This window comes from Phoenix dactylifera, chromosome 1, assembly GCF_009389715.1.
Source record: "Phoenix dactylifera cultivar Barhee BC4 chromosome 1, palm_55x_up_171113_PBpolish2nd_filt_p, whole genome shotgun sequence".
NCBI classification, from domain to species: domain Eukaryota; kingdom Viridiplantae; phylum Streptophyta; class Magnoliopsida; order Arecales; family Arecaceae; genus Phoenix; species Phoenix dactylifera.
In genome coordinates this window covers 33,189,852-33,206,578 of record NC_052392.1, presented here as the reverse complement: position 1 = coordinate 33,206,578, position 16,727 = coordinate 33,189,852, and the positions used below count along the sequence as shown (strand labels likewise).

The 16,727-nt window shown below is 38.7% G+C and overlaps 1 protein-coding gene across 2 annotated transcripts in view; it reads right to left on the bottom strand.

The window, feature by feature from the left end:
• Positions 1 to 135: 135 nt before the first annotated feature.
• Positions 136 to 16,727, bottom strand: part of LOC103721000 (39S ribosomal protein L45, mitochondrial) — a 33,142-nt gene continuing 16,550 nt past the window's right edge. The window contains exons 8-12 of one of the 2 annotated variants that reach the window (XM_039132368.1): positions 9,543 to 9,611; positions 9,283 to 9,384; positions 8,961 to 9,029; positions 5,968 to 6,024; positions 136 to 1,266 (exon numbers count right to left, since the gene is read on the bottom strand). In XM_039132368.1, the coding sequence (XP_038988296.1) occupies positions 1,180 to 1,266; positions 5,968 to 6,024; positions 8,961 to 9,029; positions 9,283 to 9,384; positions 9,543 to 9,611 (384 nt within the window). In that variant the 3' untranslated portion in view covers positions 136 to 1,179. The remainder of the gene's footprint in view (positions 1,267 to 5,967; positions 6,025 to 8,960; positions 9,030 to 9,282; positions 9,385 to 9,542; positions 9,612 to 16,727) is intronic. The other variant, XM_039132374.1, reaches the window with a different exon arrangement.

Sequence of the window (16,727 nt, the reverse complement as noted above, 5' to 3'; positions counted from 1 at the left end):
CTCAATAAAACCAATTTGGATGATGGAGAACTCCAAATACCCTTAGGGAGCAAAAAGAATCAAGTGATAAAGGGATCTGCCAAGCAATCAATCCAAGCTAACACGAGGAATAAAACTAATCATCAACCAAAGTACATGGGAAAGTTTATAATTTATTCATTAGGTCATTCATATCCAAGACTTGGAAGAACGTACAGCAGAAAGTTACTTCACTTTGCAAGATTTTGTGCAGGGTTTCTTTCTCCCTTACACATATACAACCACTAGCATCACAAAGTACAATATCATGCATCGGGTGAGGCGATGACGCTGTCCCAAATCACTGAACCAGTATGGTTTGCTAGAGAAGGGTTTGCTCTTCAAGGTTTTGCCTGGATCAAGCTTGTTTTGATAGGGAGAAATGGAGAATCTCTTGTGCTTTATTACAGACAAACACAACGCACAAGGTATTGCCCAGTGGTCTCACACCTTTGCTTAACAAGCAGAGGTTCTGGATTCAAGCCTGTGGTGGTGCATTGCCAATGACTTCATCTTTCGTTGTTGTATTATCCAGTGGATCACCCTCTCAGGAAATAACAAAAAACTTAAACACTGTATCCTTGAACCAACATAATATCAGATGCATCTCTTGATTGCTAGACAAAGCATAGGTAAATATATAAGAAAAAATCAGCAAAGGCATCCTGAAATGCTGATTTCAGACCAATAACTTCAGTCATTCACCGTTCATGTGTATTCTGAACAACCAACAGAGACCTCTGATGGTTCAAGACAAAATGACAATACTCTCATCTGTATTGATTGAAGCATTAAGAAAATTATGTGCCAACAGAGACCTCTGATGGTTCAAGCCAAAATGACAATACTCTCATCTGTATTGATTGAAGCACTAAGAAAATTATGTGCTCAAACAACTTTACAAGATAAATCCTGATCCTCCAAGTCCATGAACATGGGACAGGGGGGTAGTATGCGCATTAAATAAGAGCTGGTCTCCAAAAAAGACTCAAAAGCCTGCCATAATTTCTGCCCTGTTGGAAACGAAAGATGAATTCGAAGGAAAAAAAAGGTGAGAGAACAAAAGTTACTCCCCTCCAGCATGCATGTATAGGAGCAACTTTTTCATGACACTAAGACCACGGCTTAGGACAAGTATCTTCCGAAAGTCCTTCAGACAGCCTATACTGAAAGCCGGGCACAAAGACGCCAGTCTGCCCCAGGGTGAAAGAGTGATCTCTCAAAAACCCAGATATCTTTTACAAGTACCTAAAAGACAACATATGTGAAAAGAACAAAAATCAATTAGTCCAAATATTAGTGTCATTATGGTGCTTCCAGAAGAAACACATCTATTTTAGAAATATGATGCGGAGACAAGTATGAATAGGTTAGAGCCCTTATCTTCACAATGCCTATATAACAATAGATTTTCCTATAGATTTTGTTCGATAATAACAGAGAAAGAATGCCTGCTAACTTGGAACATGGAAAAATGTTCTTGATAATGTGGATGCAAAAATCATTTGAAGCTACTTAGGCTGTGTTTGCATGTTAACCATGTATATCGATCCCCTAACTAGCTAACTAGAAAATAAAGTTATTCACTTTTTGGTTGGTGCCCCCATGCTTAGTGGATTATAATTGCACCAAAAGTGAAAAGTAAAGAGAGAAATCTCTGGGTGATTAACTTTATTTCACCCTCCTCGTGAAATAAAGTTACCCAGGTCAACCATCTTTGTGAACCTACGATAGAATAATGTTATCCACCACTTTTTGAGTAGATCTCGGCTGGAATAAATCCCCCCTATCCACCATTTAACAAGAATCCAAACACAGCCTTGGCGTACAACACGGAAAATTTTGGTTAACATACATTAAGATGGAATAGTTGCAAAGCAACCATGGAGTCTGTAGTGGGCATATGGCAAAATTGAAATGGTACTCTCCAGATCGTTATGGAAGAGCTCAGGAAAGGCATTAATTAGGAAAGAGTGACAATTGTGAATAAGATTATTCCCTCAAGTGCACAGAAGGCTAAGAAAATCCTAGTAAATAGGGGATCAAATTTAAGACATAGCATCTCAGAAATGGAGACCGACTGAGATTTTAACAGCAATGGGGTAGTATAAAAATAAAAATCTTTCCTAAGAGGAATACTAAATGATACATAATGTACTGGCAGCATTGCAAAGTTAATAAGAATTTCATTGTAAGCCTACCAAGTTGACACATATATTGCACTTGATACATGGTCAGCACAACTTGCTTAAACTTCCGAGTGCCATGAACTATATGAACTTGGTTATTGATTTGAAATAAATAATATTTTCAAAGCCTTCCCAATTTTCTTTGCATCAAAAGAGAGTTTGCCATGTGACTAGAGATCTGAAAATCAAGTAGAATTCAAATTATGAAGCAAGACCCTTTTTAAGAGGCTTTTACATTCTTTTATATTTGCTAGGAGTACTTTGTTTTCTTGTTTATCAGAAAAATAGGCTTCAATAATAAAAAATACAGAATTCTTTCAAACACACATACAACAAACCAAGCAAAAGATTCAACCCAGTTAAGGAAAAAATTGAATTCTTTAAATCCTTTTAGAACTATTAGAATTTTATATACAAGAACATGTAAATAGGTTAAATGGATCCTGATATTTGTATGATAAACTAAACTTATTTTCTAGCATCAAAAAAACTTTCTATACCTCTAAAATAAAAAAGAAGGAAGCATTGTTAGCATTAAAAATATTCAAAATAGGAAAATTGCCACCATCTAAATGTGCTTGATTTCTAGGCAAAATATATGCTATGAAATACTTATATTTAAGGAGAAAGTTAGAAAAATTAGAAAATAGATTCTACTTTTGATGTCTGATTATACACTAGCAATTAAAATAACTGACTCATTAAGTATTACAAAAATTTAGTTTCACATTTGATTGGTAAACTTGTGATTTGGCAAACATAGGAATATATGGGGGCATGGATCTAGATCACTTGAGGATACAAAAACAAATAGTTGAAATGCAAATTGCTTTTAGGGAAGTCTAAAAATGCATGCTACATAACTTGGGTTGCACTTGGCATACATGGCTTTGGTGAATGCACATAAAGGAAGGTGGGTAATGGTTGGAGTCCCACTAGGACTTGAAATGTCCTGGTTCAATATGTGGGCTAATTAAAAGGTACCAAGACATCTTATAGTGTGGTAAGCATGCAGAATTGCAGATAGTCGTTAAAAGTGCTAAGTAGGATATGTAACTTCTTCTTTTCGGTAGAAAGAGGCTTGTAGGCAATATGGGCTCAAGAACCAAGCGGTTCATGCTGAACAAAAGGAGTCAGAATTCGTGTAAACTCGGTTTGAGGGAAAAACAAGCAAACTGCATGTGGAAATGACCCAACCACTCTAGGATTAAGCAATTCAGGCATACTGGCTTCAATTCGGCCCGAACTAGCTGGTTCAAGGGCAATACCAAGCGGTACTGCTCAGGACCACCTTTTGAGACTTTTTCTCCTCTTTGGCAGGAAACAAGAGAGGGGGGGGGGGGGGGGGGGGGGCGCAAGTTGAGAGGTTAGGTTTGCGATCTAGATCTTTTCCACTACAAATAAATGATTTTGGGATCGCAAAATCAAACGACTCCATGTATGTGGCTTCTTCTCTCCCCCCTTCTTTTACCTTTTTCAAAAAAGCGGTCCAAAATCCCTATATAATTTGCTAAACCTAGGGGAGATTACACAAAAATTTGTGAAAACATAATGCAATGCTTGGATCATGATCTAGAGCATGAATCTCAACTCTAATATATGCATTTTAGGGTTTGGGGAATAATCTCAAAACTTACTCTCAGAAATTTGTTGAGTTCAAAAATTGGTCGATCAAATGGTGTTAGCTCGGGTTGACTTTTGGATATGATGTAGTTAATGGTTTACTCTACAACCCTAATGGATTATCTTTTCGTCTACTATTTATTTTTAAAATTAACTTTGGTAAAAACAATATTTTAAAATAAATATAAAATATGGAAAAAAATTGATACCATGTTTGTACTTGTGATATGAACATTACTACCCACAAACAATGGGTTCAATTTAGGTGTGCTCAAAGTCTACCCAAGACTAGGTCCAAAACTAAATAAATTTAAAATAACCAACAAGAATACTTCCATTCAAGTTGACTTTTTCATGTGACATACACTGATACACAAGAGCCACAGACACTCAATTTGGGACTAGAATTGAATTCATTTTATTCAAACTCATGATTCTATCATACATAATATGATATATGATCAAAGTGATTTCTCATTGACATATTATTGGTATTCTTTCAATATTATTGAAACCACGGGTGCCATTACCAATGCCAGCGCCACACACCCACCAAAACATTTTCAAAACCCCTTAAACATGGAAAAAAGTATTCATTCGAAATTCAGTTATGATAAAAAAAACTTTAAAAATTTGAGAAAACAAACAAAACAGAAAAATTATCCTAGTATGATGCTAGGATGCAGGACCATCCTAAGAATCAGGATGATACCATCCCAATGCCCTACCAACCCAATGAAATACCAGGATAGGTATTTATACCCAGTATTTCAATCCTTGAACCAAATACTTATTCCCAAGCAAACTCCCTTTGAGCTATAGGTTTCAGCAGCTCACCATTATCAATTCTAACCACTTACATTCAAAGGGTTGTTAATGTTCCCCATTAGCTTTCAATCATAACCATGATCAAGAATGTAGATAGAGGATCAGGCCAAACCCAAATAGTTGTGCAGAACTTGATTGTTATTATTATATGTAGTCAAAGTTATTTTGTTTATTTTTAGCAATTGTTTTTCTCCCTAAGCAAGCGCACTTTGGTCGAGATGAAAGGTTGACACGTTATAAGAATAGGTCAAAAGGGAGCATGTCATGAAAGACCGATAAACTTTCTTAGGAATTCCTAGACAACAACAATTCTATTACTTTAGAACAGTGATTGCCAAACCAATTCGAACGGGGTGATTTAGCCTGCACCGAATCGAACAAACACCAAGTCAGAACTGTTTAGCAAGTCAGGTTGGTTCGACTATAAAACACCTCCCCCACCCTCAGTTTGGTTTTAAGCCCCCCTCCCCCTGATTCGAGGGTTTCAATGGCATTGGACACTACTCGCTCCCTCTCGGCCATCACCAGTACTCAACCTATCCTCTTTCTCCCTCCTTCCCTCTCACTCACTTGCTCCGCTAGGGTTAGGGTTAGGGTTAGGGTCTAGGCCTCGGCCCTCCCCCTCCCTCCCTCCGCTAGGGTTAGGGTTAGGGTTTAGACCTCAACCTTCCCTCTCCCTCTCCCTCCCTCTCCTTTCCTTTCTCTCTCTCTCTCTTCCTCTCTCCTTTTCTCCCTCTCGCCCTCTTCCCCTATTTACGGTGCACCTTGAAGTAGCATGTATGGACCAATACCGTACCAAACCAATCACCGGCCGATATGACCTCCGGTACCAGTTTGGCAAACTTTGCTTGGTACATAACTAATTCATCATTTTTGTTGAACAATGGCTTAAGGAGATGTACCAATTAAACATTTTATTACTTTCTCTACATATCATGCATATAAGCAGAAAATATCGTTTCTGAGAATTCTCACTTAAAAGGCATAGAATACCATAATAAATGAAAAGATGGAAAACTAAGTTGTTATTTCACCAACCTAAGAATAACATATGTCATATGTAATAGGAAAGTACAAAAGGATAACAAGATAACTACATTGATGATCTGAACTTCTAATAGGTAAGGAAATAATCAACTTTAATTAATAACGAAGTCTTCTTCCAATTTAGCAAAAGAGTAACTTACTATATTAAGAGAAAAGGAACAAAAACAAAGTATACTACAATTTCAGCAATCTCACTAACAAGCATAAAATACTAAGAATCATACTGATCATCAAATAAGTCGGCATGGTGAAATTAATATACCTCTTTTGTCTTATCTCCAGACACAACAGCACCCTTTGAATCATAGGCTTCAAATTTCTAAAAGGAAAAGGAGAACGAAAAGGTCAACAAAACTGAAATACACAACATATCATATATCGCATGAAGAAGGACTAAACCTCCTAGGAACAGAGAGAAGAGACAGACAGAGAGAGAGAGAGAAGATACCCAACAATAAAATCCAAGATGAAGAAACAGAAAATGTAAAATGTCATGACTTATGAACTCGGACATGGAGAGGTTAAACAAATAATAGTTCAACTATTGTTCGAAGGGGATCCTTTACCTACAAAGACAACACCTTAGTACACCGAAGGTTTTGTATAATAAAAAATTGTGCTGCTTGATATACAGGTATGGTTTTGAGGGGCAGATTCTGTATTATATAGTCTGGAATTCTCTGAACTCCAATAGAGTGATTTAAGGGAAAAAAAGAAAGAAAGAATAAGAAGAAAAGAAAAGAAAAGCATTGGAGGCAATTATGTATATTATGCATACTTATGAGTATACTGCAAAGAGATTGTTATGTTTTCGACAAAAATGACCCCAAGAGTTACATTAATCAATAAAGCATTGATCATGCCCAAAACTAAAACGTGACACTTGATCTGCAAGAGAGAACACACTGTCGTATACACATTTGATCCATCAAGATGCAAAGCAATATGGACCCTGTATGAATGTGATCCAATTTTTATTAATAATTCCCTAGTATTTACACATAGCATATGCTTTTGTACATATGCTAAGTAGAAGGTAGAATATGGGTAGCAAGAGAACAACCAATAGATTTTTTGATATTTGATCTGTAGGATCAAAAATTCTGATTCAAATAAAGGTTAGGGTTCCATCCTCCAAACTTGGAAAAATGGTTAAAATTCAAAAGTTAGGTGCAAGATTCAGTCTAGTAGCAAATAAGGGCCTACCACATACCCCACAGCAGGTGAAGGATTCCTCCTCAAGACTTAGAAGAATCCTACAAGAACTGATGTTGATATTGGTGTCTGTATGTTTTTAGAAAAGGAACCTTACCTAGGTCAAAGAGTTTTACAAAAGACAAGTCTACAATTGTGGCACTGCAATGGCGCAAGTGCTTCCTAGTTGCTACTAGTAAGGAAGGATTAAAAGAAGATCATGATAGTTTTGACACGCTATGTTAATACAAGAGAAAAAGAAATGAATACCTTGCTTAGTTAGTTATTTTCTTACTAGTCAACAATTACCACAACAGTCAGGACTTGGGAAATTGGGGACAATGCTATAGAGGTTTCATTTGTCAAGCTTAGTCAATAATTAAGGACTAAGTGTCAATTCACATGATATTGTATCCTACGACAATTTCTCTGGCAGCTTATAGGCCAGTGCACGCCTCTGTACCATCTATGATGATCAAATATACTGCATAATGGCCTACTAGTGTGTATTCCTTCAACAGAAACAGTATGGCCTGATATATAGCATTATGGGCTTCTACCCTTCTTTCTCATTTTAACCATGTGCCAAAACATTCTAAACAATCATATTTCAGTTCCAAGCTTTAAATTAATCCTAAAATCGGACAAAACTATCATCTCATATCAAACCAAACGCTAGAAATTGAGGCAACCTACAACTTATGAGATTCCCATCAAGGGTTGAAATACCCGTACCTATACCCATATTGTGGCATACTAATATGGTATGGAGTATGGACCAATGCAATATGGTGCCATAACAATATATGGCAAGGTCCGCTGAACCGGTATCGGGACCCATGCCGGTCGGCGTCCGGTACGGTTCAGTATCGATTCGGTGCCAAACCAAACCGGTAGGATGTGTCAGTTCACGGATCGGCACCTCCTAATTTTTTTTTAGTAGCACGCGCCCTATACAAACTTTATTAGGTACGCCAGATAGACATCATCAGCCTAGCTCCGATGCTTTGCTTTTTTCAAGCTCTCTCATTCATTCACCATGACTTCATTCCACAACAAATAGCATCTTCTTTCATCATAGTATGACCATAGAACATTCATGGCTTGATTCTCATTGTTTTTAGACAGGAAGGAAAAGTCCTCTACAACTACCAGTGTGGCCTTTTCAGGTTCTGGATACTCGCATTCTGTTGAGCGAGATTGTTCTTTTGCAGTTCTCAAAAAATTTAATTGGTAATCACTCTTTTCAAACTTTTTCTATGAATTTAAGTCTAATTTATTTTTTTTATGTTTCTTGATGTTTTTTGATGTTTTTTTGAATTTAAGTCTAATAATGCCACAATGCTACTTGACTCAGGGCGAACCGATCGGTTCTGGCAGGTTCTGGCTGGTTTCAACCGATTCTGGCCCGAAAAGGACCGGTTTCGGCCGGTCCCATTGCAGTTTCGGCCCGTAACCGTTTCCTATTAACGAACCGGTACTGTCTGAACCAAGCGGTTTGGCCCGATTCGGCAAACCTTGATATATGGTATGTCTCTTGGTATTGGAACAATGCTAATGAGGTGATATAGTATTTTTTTCCTGACATGGCTCGGTCCTTAGGGGCATCTGGCACTAGTACCTTGCTGGTTTAGTAAGATATGGCCACTATGGTCTAGTTCTCATTGGTAATTAAATCCTTGATTCCCATAGTACTACTAGTGGATGAGTTTCACAGGTATTTCTCATAGATTGAATACTTACATGACACCTAAAATATGTTCAGCATCACATACCATGCCAACACCTTACATACGCTGGAATGGAAAGATAGAAAATTCTATAAAACAATTTGCAATTAGCATGGCAAGAGTAACCAAATTTTTCAATATTAACCACAAGGAAGTGATCTAAATTCTTGCCCCATAAAATAATTAAAGAGTATTAAGTTAAAATATACAATTCAATTACAAGAATAAAGTCAAAGAAAATACTATAAACTTCAATCATGATGAGGGTAAAAACACACTAGCATGACTATTCTGTATGGTAAACAATGTTCAGAGCTCAAGGAGATCAAACCTGCTTAGTAACAAATTCAATTGTAAGCTGTATGAAAGCTTTATCAAGATCATTTTTGTCTAAAGCAATCTGCAGAGGAAACATGATTCAAGTTATTGAGATGAATTGGCATCAAGTCAATCCCAATATTTACAACATTTTCTTTAACGTGCCATAAGCACTTCAACAGGTAGCATTTACTGGATAATCATGGTTTTATCTAACTTTGTAAAATTTAAGTTCAATCATGTCAGCAATTCCAATATACTTGTTGGCCGCTAGGCCATAGGCAAGGAACCAATTGATCATAATGTGGATTTTAAAAGCTAAAACTCCATCTTACCATTCGAGCCCGCAATGTCCGAATACTGACCACAGGTTCAACTAATTCCCAGTATACAAAACTCCATATAGATTCTCTCCGCTTTAGTTCATTCTTGAGTGTCTTTAACCAAAATAGCAATAGCAAGATGTTACATATACAATCAGAAACATGATTATAATTTTCCTACAATGAAATACTGCTTATAATATACAGGGTGCAAACCAAAATCTTCCATAATATGCTAAAATAAAGAGCTTGATTATGGGAGAGAATCTTACAGAATACATTTTCTCTGTAACAACCTTTCTTAGAGATGAGGTATCTCCATCTGATATTAGAGTATTAATCTGCAATGAGGTGGAAAATGAGATAGAATCATAAAGTATAAATGTGTTCTGAGCATAGAAGCTTATATAGCATGGTTCACTATACCGGCCCGAACCGGGTGGTACGGAGCGTACCGTACCATACCGGTTCGCTATTGGTACCCGATACGGATGGCGTACCAACACTCGATATTCCGAAAAAATTCCGTACCATACCATTCCGTACCGACATGTGCTAGTGTCGCACCGGTAGGGGGTCCGGTACCGAAAAGGCAACCTTGATATATAGGATGTGATAGTATTTTATTTAGCAATATAAAACCAAAAAAAGGAAAATGCTAGAATATAGTCTCAAAAATATATTATAAACTAGCATATAGCCTATGCGATGTGTAGGGTACATTTTTTCTTTTTTTTTCCAACTATTCTTGAAATACAATTTAGCAATGTAACAGATTATAATAAATAGAAGGTTTCAATAGTCAAATTTTTGCACATTAAGCAATGAACTTTAATGATTGCCGAGCAAAAACTCCCGTAATTAATACTGATGTTCATATGGCAGACAAAGAACTCTGCACAAGCTAAGCCTTTATGCAGAAACTCCCGTTATTAATACCGGCATCATTAACATCAACCCCACAATGCATGGGCTACGATTTTTTTCTCTTTTTTCCAAATGTTTTTGAAATCCACTTCAATAATTAACAAATTATAATAAATATAAGGCTTCAATAGCCAAATTTCTATTGCATATTAAGCAATGAACTTTAATCATGACCGAGCATATTAATATTAGCCACATGGTGAATGAAAAGTTCGACACAAGTTGAGCCTCCATTTTAGATATATATAATAGAGTAGGATCCAAAACTTAATATGCACATCCAAGTTACTAAAAAAATTTGATATGAATTTCTATGGCAATACTTCAAGAACGATGTTCCAGAAAGTGTGTCGTAAGCCATATAGAATACAAAATCAACACCAATGAAGAGTGTCCTATGAGTAAATCATGCTAGACATTAAGTATTGGTGATATGTATTTGCAGAAAAATTTTCGGAGAGTTAACACCACGGCTCCAAATCCAAAGCCCATTTCAAAAGGAAAGATTATTTTAGCTGAAGAAGGGAATGGAGAGATTTGTTGTTGAAGTACCACTTTTGAAGGGAGAAGACTAGTTGGCGGCCAAGCCTCCTTAAGTAAACAGAGTTCAGCAAGTCAAGACTCCTCAAAAGATGGAGTTGAACTTGCCATGGGAGAGAGTGGGATGCCGGATAACCATTTGGAAGAGGAGGAGGTTGAAGGTGGTGGTCAGGTAAGGCCCTTTGGTAGTTGGTCTTGGGCCAATATTTTTTTGTTGTGATGGAGGAGGGGAGAACATACTGAAAGTCTTGGGCCAATATCATTTGTGGGAAGCATCCTAGACAGGAGATGCAAAATATTCTAATAAGGAAATCAAGAAGCTTAGGTCAAAATTCAAGATGGTGGTTACCATCCCTAAGGAGGAGCTAGAGGAATCTTGTTGAGACATGAGGTTGTCTTTAGTTGGGGGATGCTGCTAGGGACACCTCTAAGCCAAAAAAGTTCCTAGCTAAGGCCAGAATAGGTGGAAGCTTAGGTAAGAGCTCTTGGCTAAAGCTAGGAGAGATTGTTCCAACAGCCAAAGATTGTTACCTTCATAAAGGAGGAGCTTGAGGAATCCCACTAAGAATAGTGGCTATGTCTAGTAGTAAGGTTGTTAAGGATGCTTCTAAGCCGAGCTAAGACCATGAAAGAGAGGTGGAAACTTGGGTGGGATTTTGAAACTATTCCAATGGCTAGAGATCATTACTCATTACATTTTGAAAAACTACCATAGGGCCTTGGGTGATGGCTAATTAGGTGCTAGCACTATAGCCATGGAAACCTAATTTCAAAGCTCTATAGGTGCTCATAGGGCCTTTTGGAAGTTGGAGACAAACACAATTCTCAAGATAGTCAACATTGCTGGTAAGCCGCTATGGCTCAATAATTGGATGGAATCAAGTAATGAAAGGAGTTATATGAGCGTCTAGAATCTAGATCAAGTGTATCTATCTGCACTACTAGTACTCGAAGTCAACATTGAGGATGACCCACTAACTTGGCTAGCATCCTGCTACAAGAATGTCCCATTTTGCTGCTATACCTATGGTGAAGTGGGTTATCTTGAGGATGAGTGCAAGTATGAGAAGACAAAGATCATGGAACAACCATGAAAGCAAAAGAAGATCCAATGATGGTGGAAAATTGAACCTCCATGGAGCATTGTGATAAACTTGCAAAAATCTTGGTGTATAAGGGTGGGTCCGAGTCTAAACTGCAGACAAGGTTTGTTGCCAGAGTCAAATGTTGGGAAAACATCATTAGTGGGCAATTGGCATTTGTACGGTCCTTGGCTAATGGTGGATGTGGTCCGCAAAAACAGGGGATGGCAGTTGGAAGGGGATAATTCAGCTAAGATGTCAAGATCATTAGAGACTAAGGTCACAGATCACTTGTAGATGATAAGAGTGATGCAGGTTTCATGACCTACTATAGAAGGTCTCAAATTCGTCATTGATGTGACCATGGAATGCCGTACCGGCCCGTACCGGCCGGTACGGGCCGGTACGTACCGGTCCGGCCGTGGACCGGTACCGGAACGGATAAAAAATCGGTATTTCCCGGTTTTTTATCCGAACCGGCCGGTTCGGAGCCCGTACCGGCCGGTTCCGGCCTCGTACCGGTGCGAACCGGCCGGTTCGCACCGGTACGATTTTTTTTTTTTTTTTAGAACCACAGCGCCGCGCGCTGTGGTTTTTGAAACCACCGCGTACCGGCCGGTACGGGACCGGTACCAACCGGTACGGGACCGGTACCAACCGGTACGTACCGAATCGGACCGGTACCGTACCGGTCCGGCCGGCCACCGGTACGCCGACCGGTACCGGTACGGCGGACCTTGGATGTGACATTCTACCTCCAAGTAATCTTGTAGATCATCATCTACAAGGTTCTTGATCAACAAATCTTTTTTATGGTAGCAGCTTTGCATGACAGATTCCCACAAAGCAAGCTCTTCACGTGATAAAGCTTAAACATTGACCTATCCATTAGCGATGCTTCTTCAATAATATGACTCTTGATGTATGGTTTTGCCTCAAGGAGCTTTTCACCAAATAGTGTTGCTGCAATTGCTTGAATGTAGAATTAATTGACACCAAAACATTGTTGATGATAGATTTTAATCCTGTGTTGATTGATATAAAAAAACAATGCACGATCCTAAAGCTCTTTCTAGCATGTTGATAAAGTATCTCAAGTTTGAAATTCAACTCTTCGCTTGTTAACATGACATAAAGGAACAATAAGGAAGAACAGAAAAAGACACCAATGAAAAATTGAGGATAAACAAACGGGCTCCTTTAGCTTTGTTACCAAATTGATATGGCACCAATTAGGGATGGTCTACGATGCATGGATGGGCATATGGATGAGTTTAATACAAGTGTTAAGGTCAAAAACTTTGCTCGTTACCCAACTTCCAAAACTACGACAAAGCAGGATAGTTATAATCAAAAAGGATCAAATAATATTAAAATATTCAGATTAAAATGAGAGTAAAATAGGCATACAATATGTTCCACATGGTAAATATGCTAGAAATATTACATTAGTGCTAAAGAAAAAAAGATCATCATTAGATTAGGTAATGAACAATGGAGAAGATGAGAGCTAGAGCTGAAGAGGATGATAGAAAGAGGCCAGGGGAGGGAATGCCCCGGGGGTGAGGGAGAGAAGAAATGAGGTCAAACATGACCGAAACGTTTCTTCAAACAAATTAATTCTAATAAAACACTAAAATTCGTTACTCTATATGGACCTTTACGTCACTCTATATGGACCTTTACTTGTATGCACCAAAAACAACTAGAAAATATTCTACTCAAGAAAGGACTCTTAGCATACCTATTGTGACTACAAGAGAAAGAGAGATATATGAAACTATATGCCCAAGGAAAAAGTGATAAAATTTAATCAGGGAAAATGTGGCATTATTCATGCATTATTTAAAGAAAATTGGAATTTAAGCATTGAACTGAGACAAAGTGGGATTATGTAGCTAACTCTATTAAGAAAGTTCCTAGAAGAATCCTAAGAAAGTCAAGGTAAAAAAAATACATCCAAAGAAACATGATTTATAAAAGTGATGAATGAGAAGAATCGAGCAAAAAGGGCTTGTTTTAAACAACCACCAAAAAAGAACAATGATTTTAAAAGATTAGAAAGACTTAGGAGGATGCAAAAAATTAAGAAAGGTGAAAAGAGTGACTTAAAGATAATTTTTTTGACAAGTTGAGTTTAGAAGATGAGAAAAAAAATGCATGTTAGTTACGATGGGGGAAGAAAAGCAGAGGTATAGATGAAATTTGACGCATCAAGAGCAAGGATGATAGAGTTTTAGAAAACATGAAAGAATTGGAAAAAAAAAGATGGAAAAGATATTCTGAATGTTTGTTCCATGGGTGCTGTTGTCAGGTAACTACTTCCTCAACAAAAAGCCAGAATTGATGAATAAAAATTCAAAAGCATGCTGAAAGTTAAGGACAAGATGAAATAGCTGGCTGCAAAATCATGAAGGAATGGAGCTAATTTGGATAAATAGCTTATTCAATTGGACTCTGAAGAACTAGAAAAAAAGCAACTACAGATGTATTGTGGTGCCCATTTATAAGAATAAAATAATATCCAAAATTACATATCGTGGAATTAAATTTGTGATCCATCCTATGAAGTTATGCAGAGGGTGATAAAACAATGATTAAGAATAATGACAGGTCTCTAAGAATCAATTTGGTTTTTTGTAGAGGCCATCTTCTTGCTTAGGCAATCAGAGAGAAAACCCTTGGCCTTATTGACCTAGAGAAATCATATCACAAGGTACCAATAGAGGCAACTTAGTGGACATTAAGGAAGAACTCTATACTATATATAAAAATGACAGTTTGGAAATCAGGGAATATTCCATTTTTAATTGTCTATCAATTTTTATGCTGAGAATACCCTCCTATCTATCCTAAAAATACATTACTTACCCCACTAACTTTCTCACTCCCCCGCACTCTCCTCTTTTCCAATCAGATCATACCTCTCTCATAAACTCCCAAACAAATTGGACACTTTCTCTAATTTGACTTTGAAATAGATTGGATTCTCAAATTCAACTGCAGAATAGATTGGAATATAACTCTTTCTTCCTCTCTTCTCTCAAATATGCATTGCACATGCCTGGTTGCTAGGATGCAAAGAATGCTGAATCGGCCCGTACCGGCTGGTTCAGCATGTACCAAACCGGTCCGGTCAGTCGGCGTTAAAAAACAGTACGACCCATACCAGTCCGAACCGGTCCGAACCGGCCCGTACCTGCTAGGCCAAATCTTTTTGGACTTTTGGAGGCCGAACCAGTGGTACCGGTTTGATACCAATTTGAACTGGTCTGAACCGATACCGAATGGGTCCGGTGGCTAACCGGTACCGGTTCCGCGATCCTTGCTAGTATGTGCATCAGTGTCCGCCGAGCTGACCGAACCGGTGTACCGGTGGGCTCCCGTACCGGTTGGAACCGGTGCGGAACCGGAAAAAAAAAGGTGACGCACGCGCGGACCGCGTTTTAGCCACAGAGTGGTATTAAATGAGACTCTGTGGCATTAAATGCCCCACGCAGCCCCGTGTGGGTTAGCGCTCGCGCGCGGTGCCGTATGGGCTCGCTGCCTTGTGCGAGTCTCCGCGGGAAAACCGTGCGAGCGCGGGGAATCGCGTGGGATCGAGATTCCTGCGCGTGGAATCGCGCGCGGGACGAGTGATTCTCCGCTCGCGGGCGCGCGGGCGCCACGCATGGAAATTTTTTTTTTTTCCTTTCCTTCTTCCTCCTTCCCGAACCCTCTCCTCCTCTTCTTTCTTCCCCTCTCTCCTCCTCTCTTCTCCTCTCTTTCCCCCCTTCTCCCGTGAGCAAGGAAGGAACCGTTAGGAGGGCCGCGTGCGCGTCGGGATGCTCGGGAGGGGGTTGGCCCGAGGTATGTCGAACCGTCTTCTTCTTCTTCTCCTCTTTCTCTTCTTCTTCCTCCTCTTCCTCTTCTTCTTCCTCTTCTTTCTTCTTCCCCGCTCGGTTCCGGCCCTGAACCGTTTTATGTGGCTGTACCGTACCGGTGGGGGTCGGTACCGGTACAGTATGTGCTGAATCGGCCGGTACGGGCCGGTTCAACAGACCTTGATGTGCATAAATGGTACATAAATTCATTAAGAACATGTATATTGGATAATGTCACATATTAGTAGTAGTTGTGGTGACACAAGTGAATTTCCTGTCAAAGTTACCAAGAGTCGGTACTAGACCCATATCTCCATCTATAATAGATCTGTTCACAGAAAAACTCAAGAATATATCCCATAATGGCATAATCCATGGCAATTGTTGATGACACTATACTGACATATAAGATGACAAGATGGCGTACTCCATGGCAATTGTAGATGATATTATGCCGACATATGAGAAGATGACAAGCTTGAAAGGCTGAAAGCCAAATCGTGATTATTTAGAGAACAAAGACAAAATCACAGCATGGAAATAGAGTAGATGGAACACATTGCCAATGTAAATAGGAATGAAAACAAGGCCAATTTGACTGACAGCATATCAATTTTGTTTCCCTTATATCTATTATACAGGAGAATTGAAGAAGATCTATTTGAATTGAATTTAAGTAGATGATGTCAGGAATTCTTTTGTAAAAGGTGAGCCTTGGCGCAATGGAAAAGGTTGCTCTATGGTATAGGTGTCAAGGGTTTGAAACAGAAAACGGCCTCTCCGCATGCTAGGGTAAGGCCATGGATATCTAACCCTCCCTAGACTCTGCAATGGCGAGAGCCTCATGCACTTGGCTACCTTTTTTATGTCAGGAATTCCCTTTGTGCAGTGTTATGTAACCAATGCAGTCCTTGGCAACCTAGTGTGAAAGTTAAAGGAAAAATGGGTAGCTATCAATGCTGTAAACATTAAACAATAAAGAGAGTTCAAGTGAACAAGATAAACATCGCATAAAATGAGATATGACCCAAACATGAGATAAAAT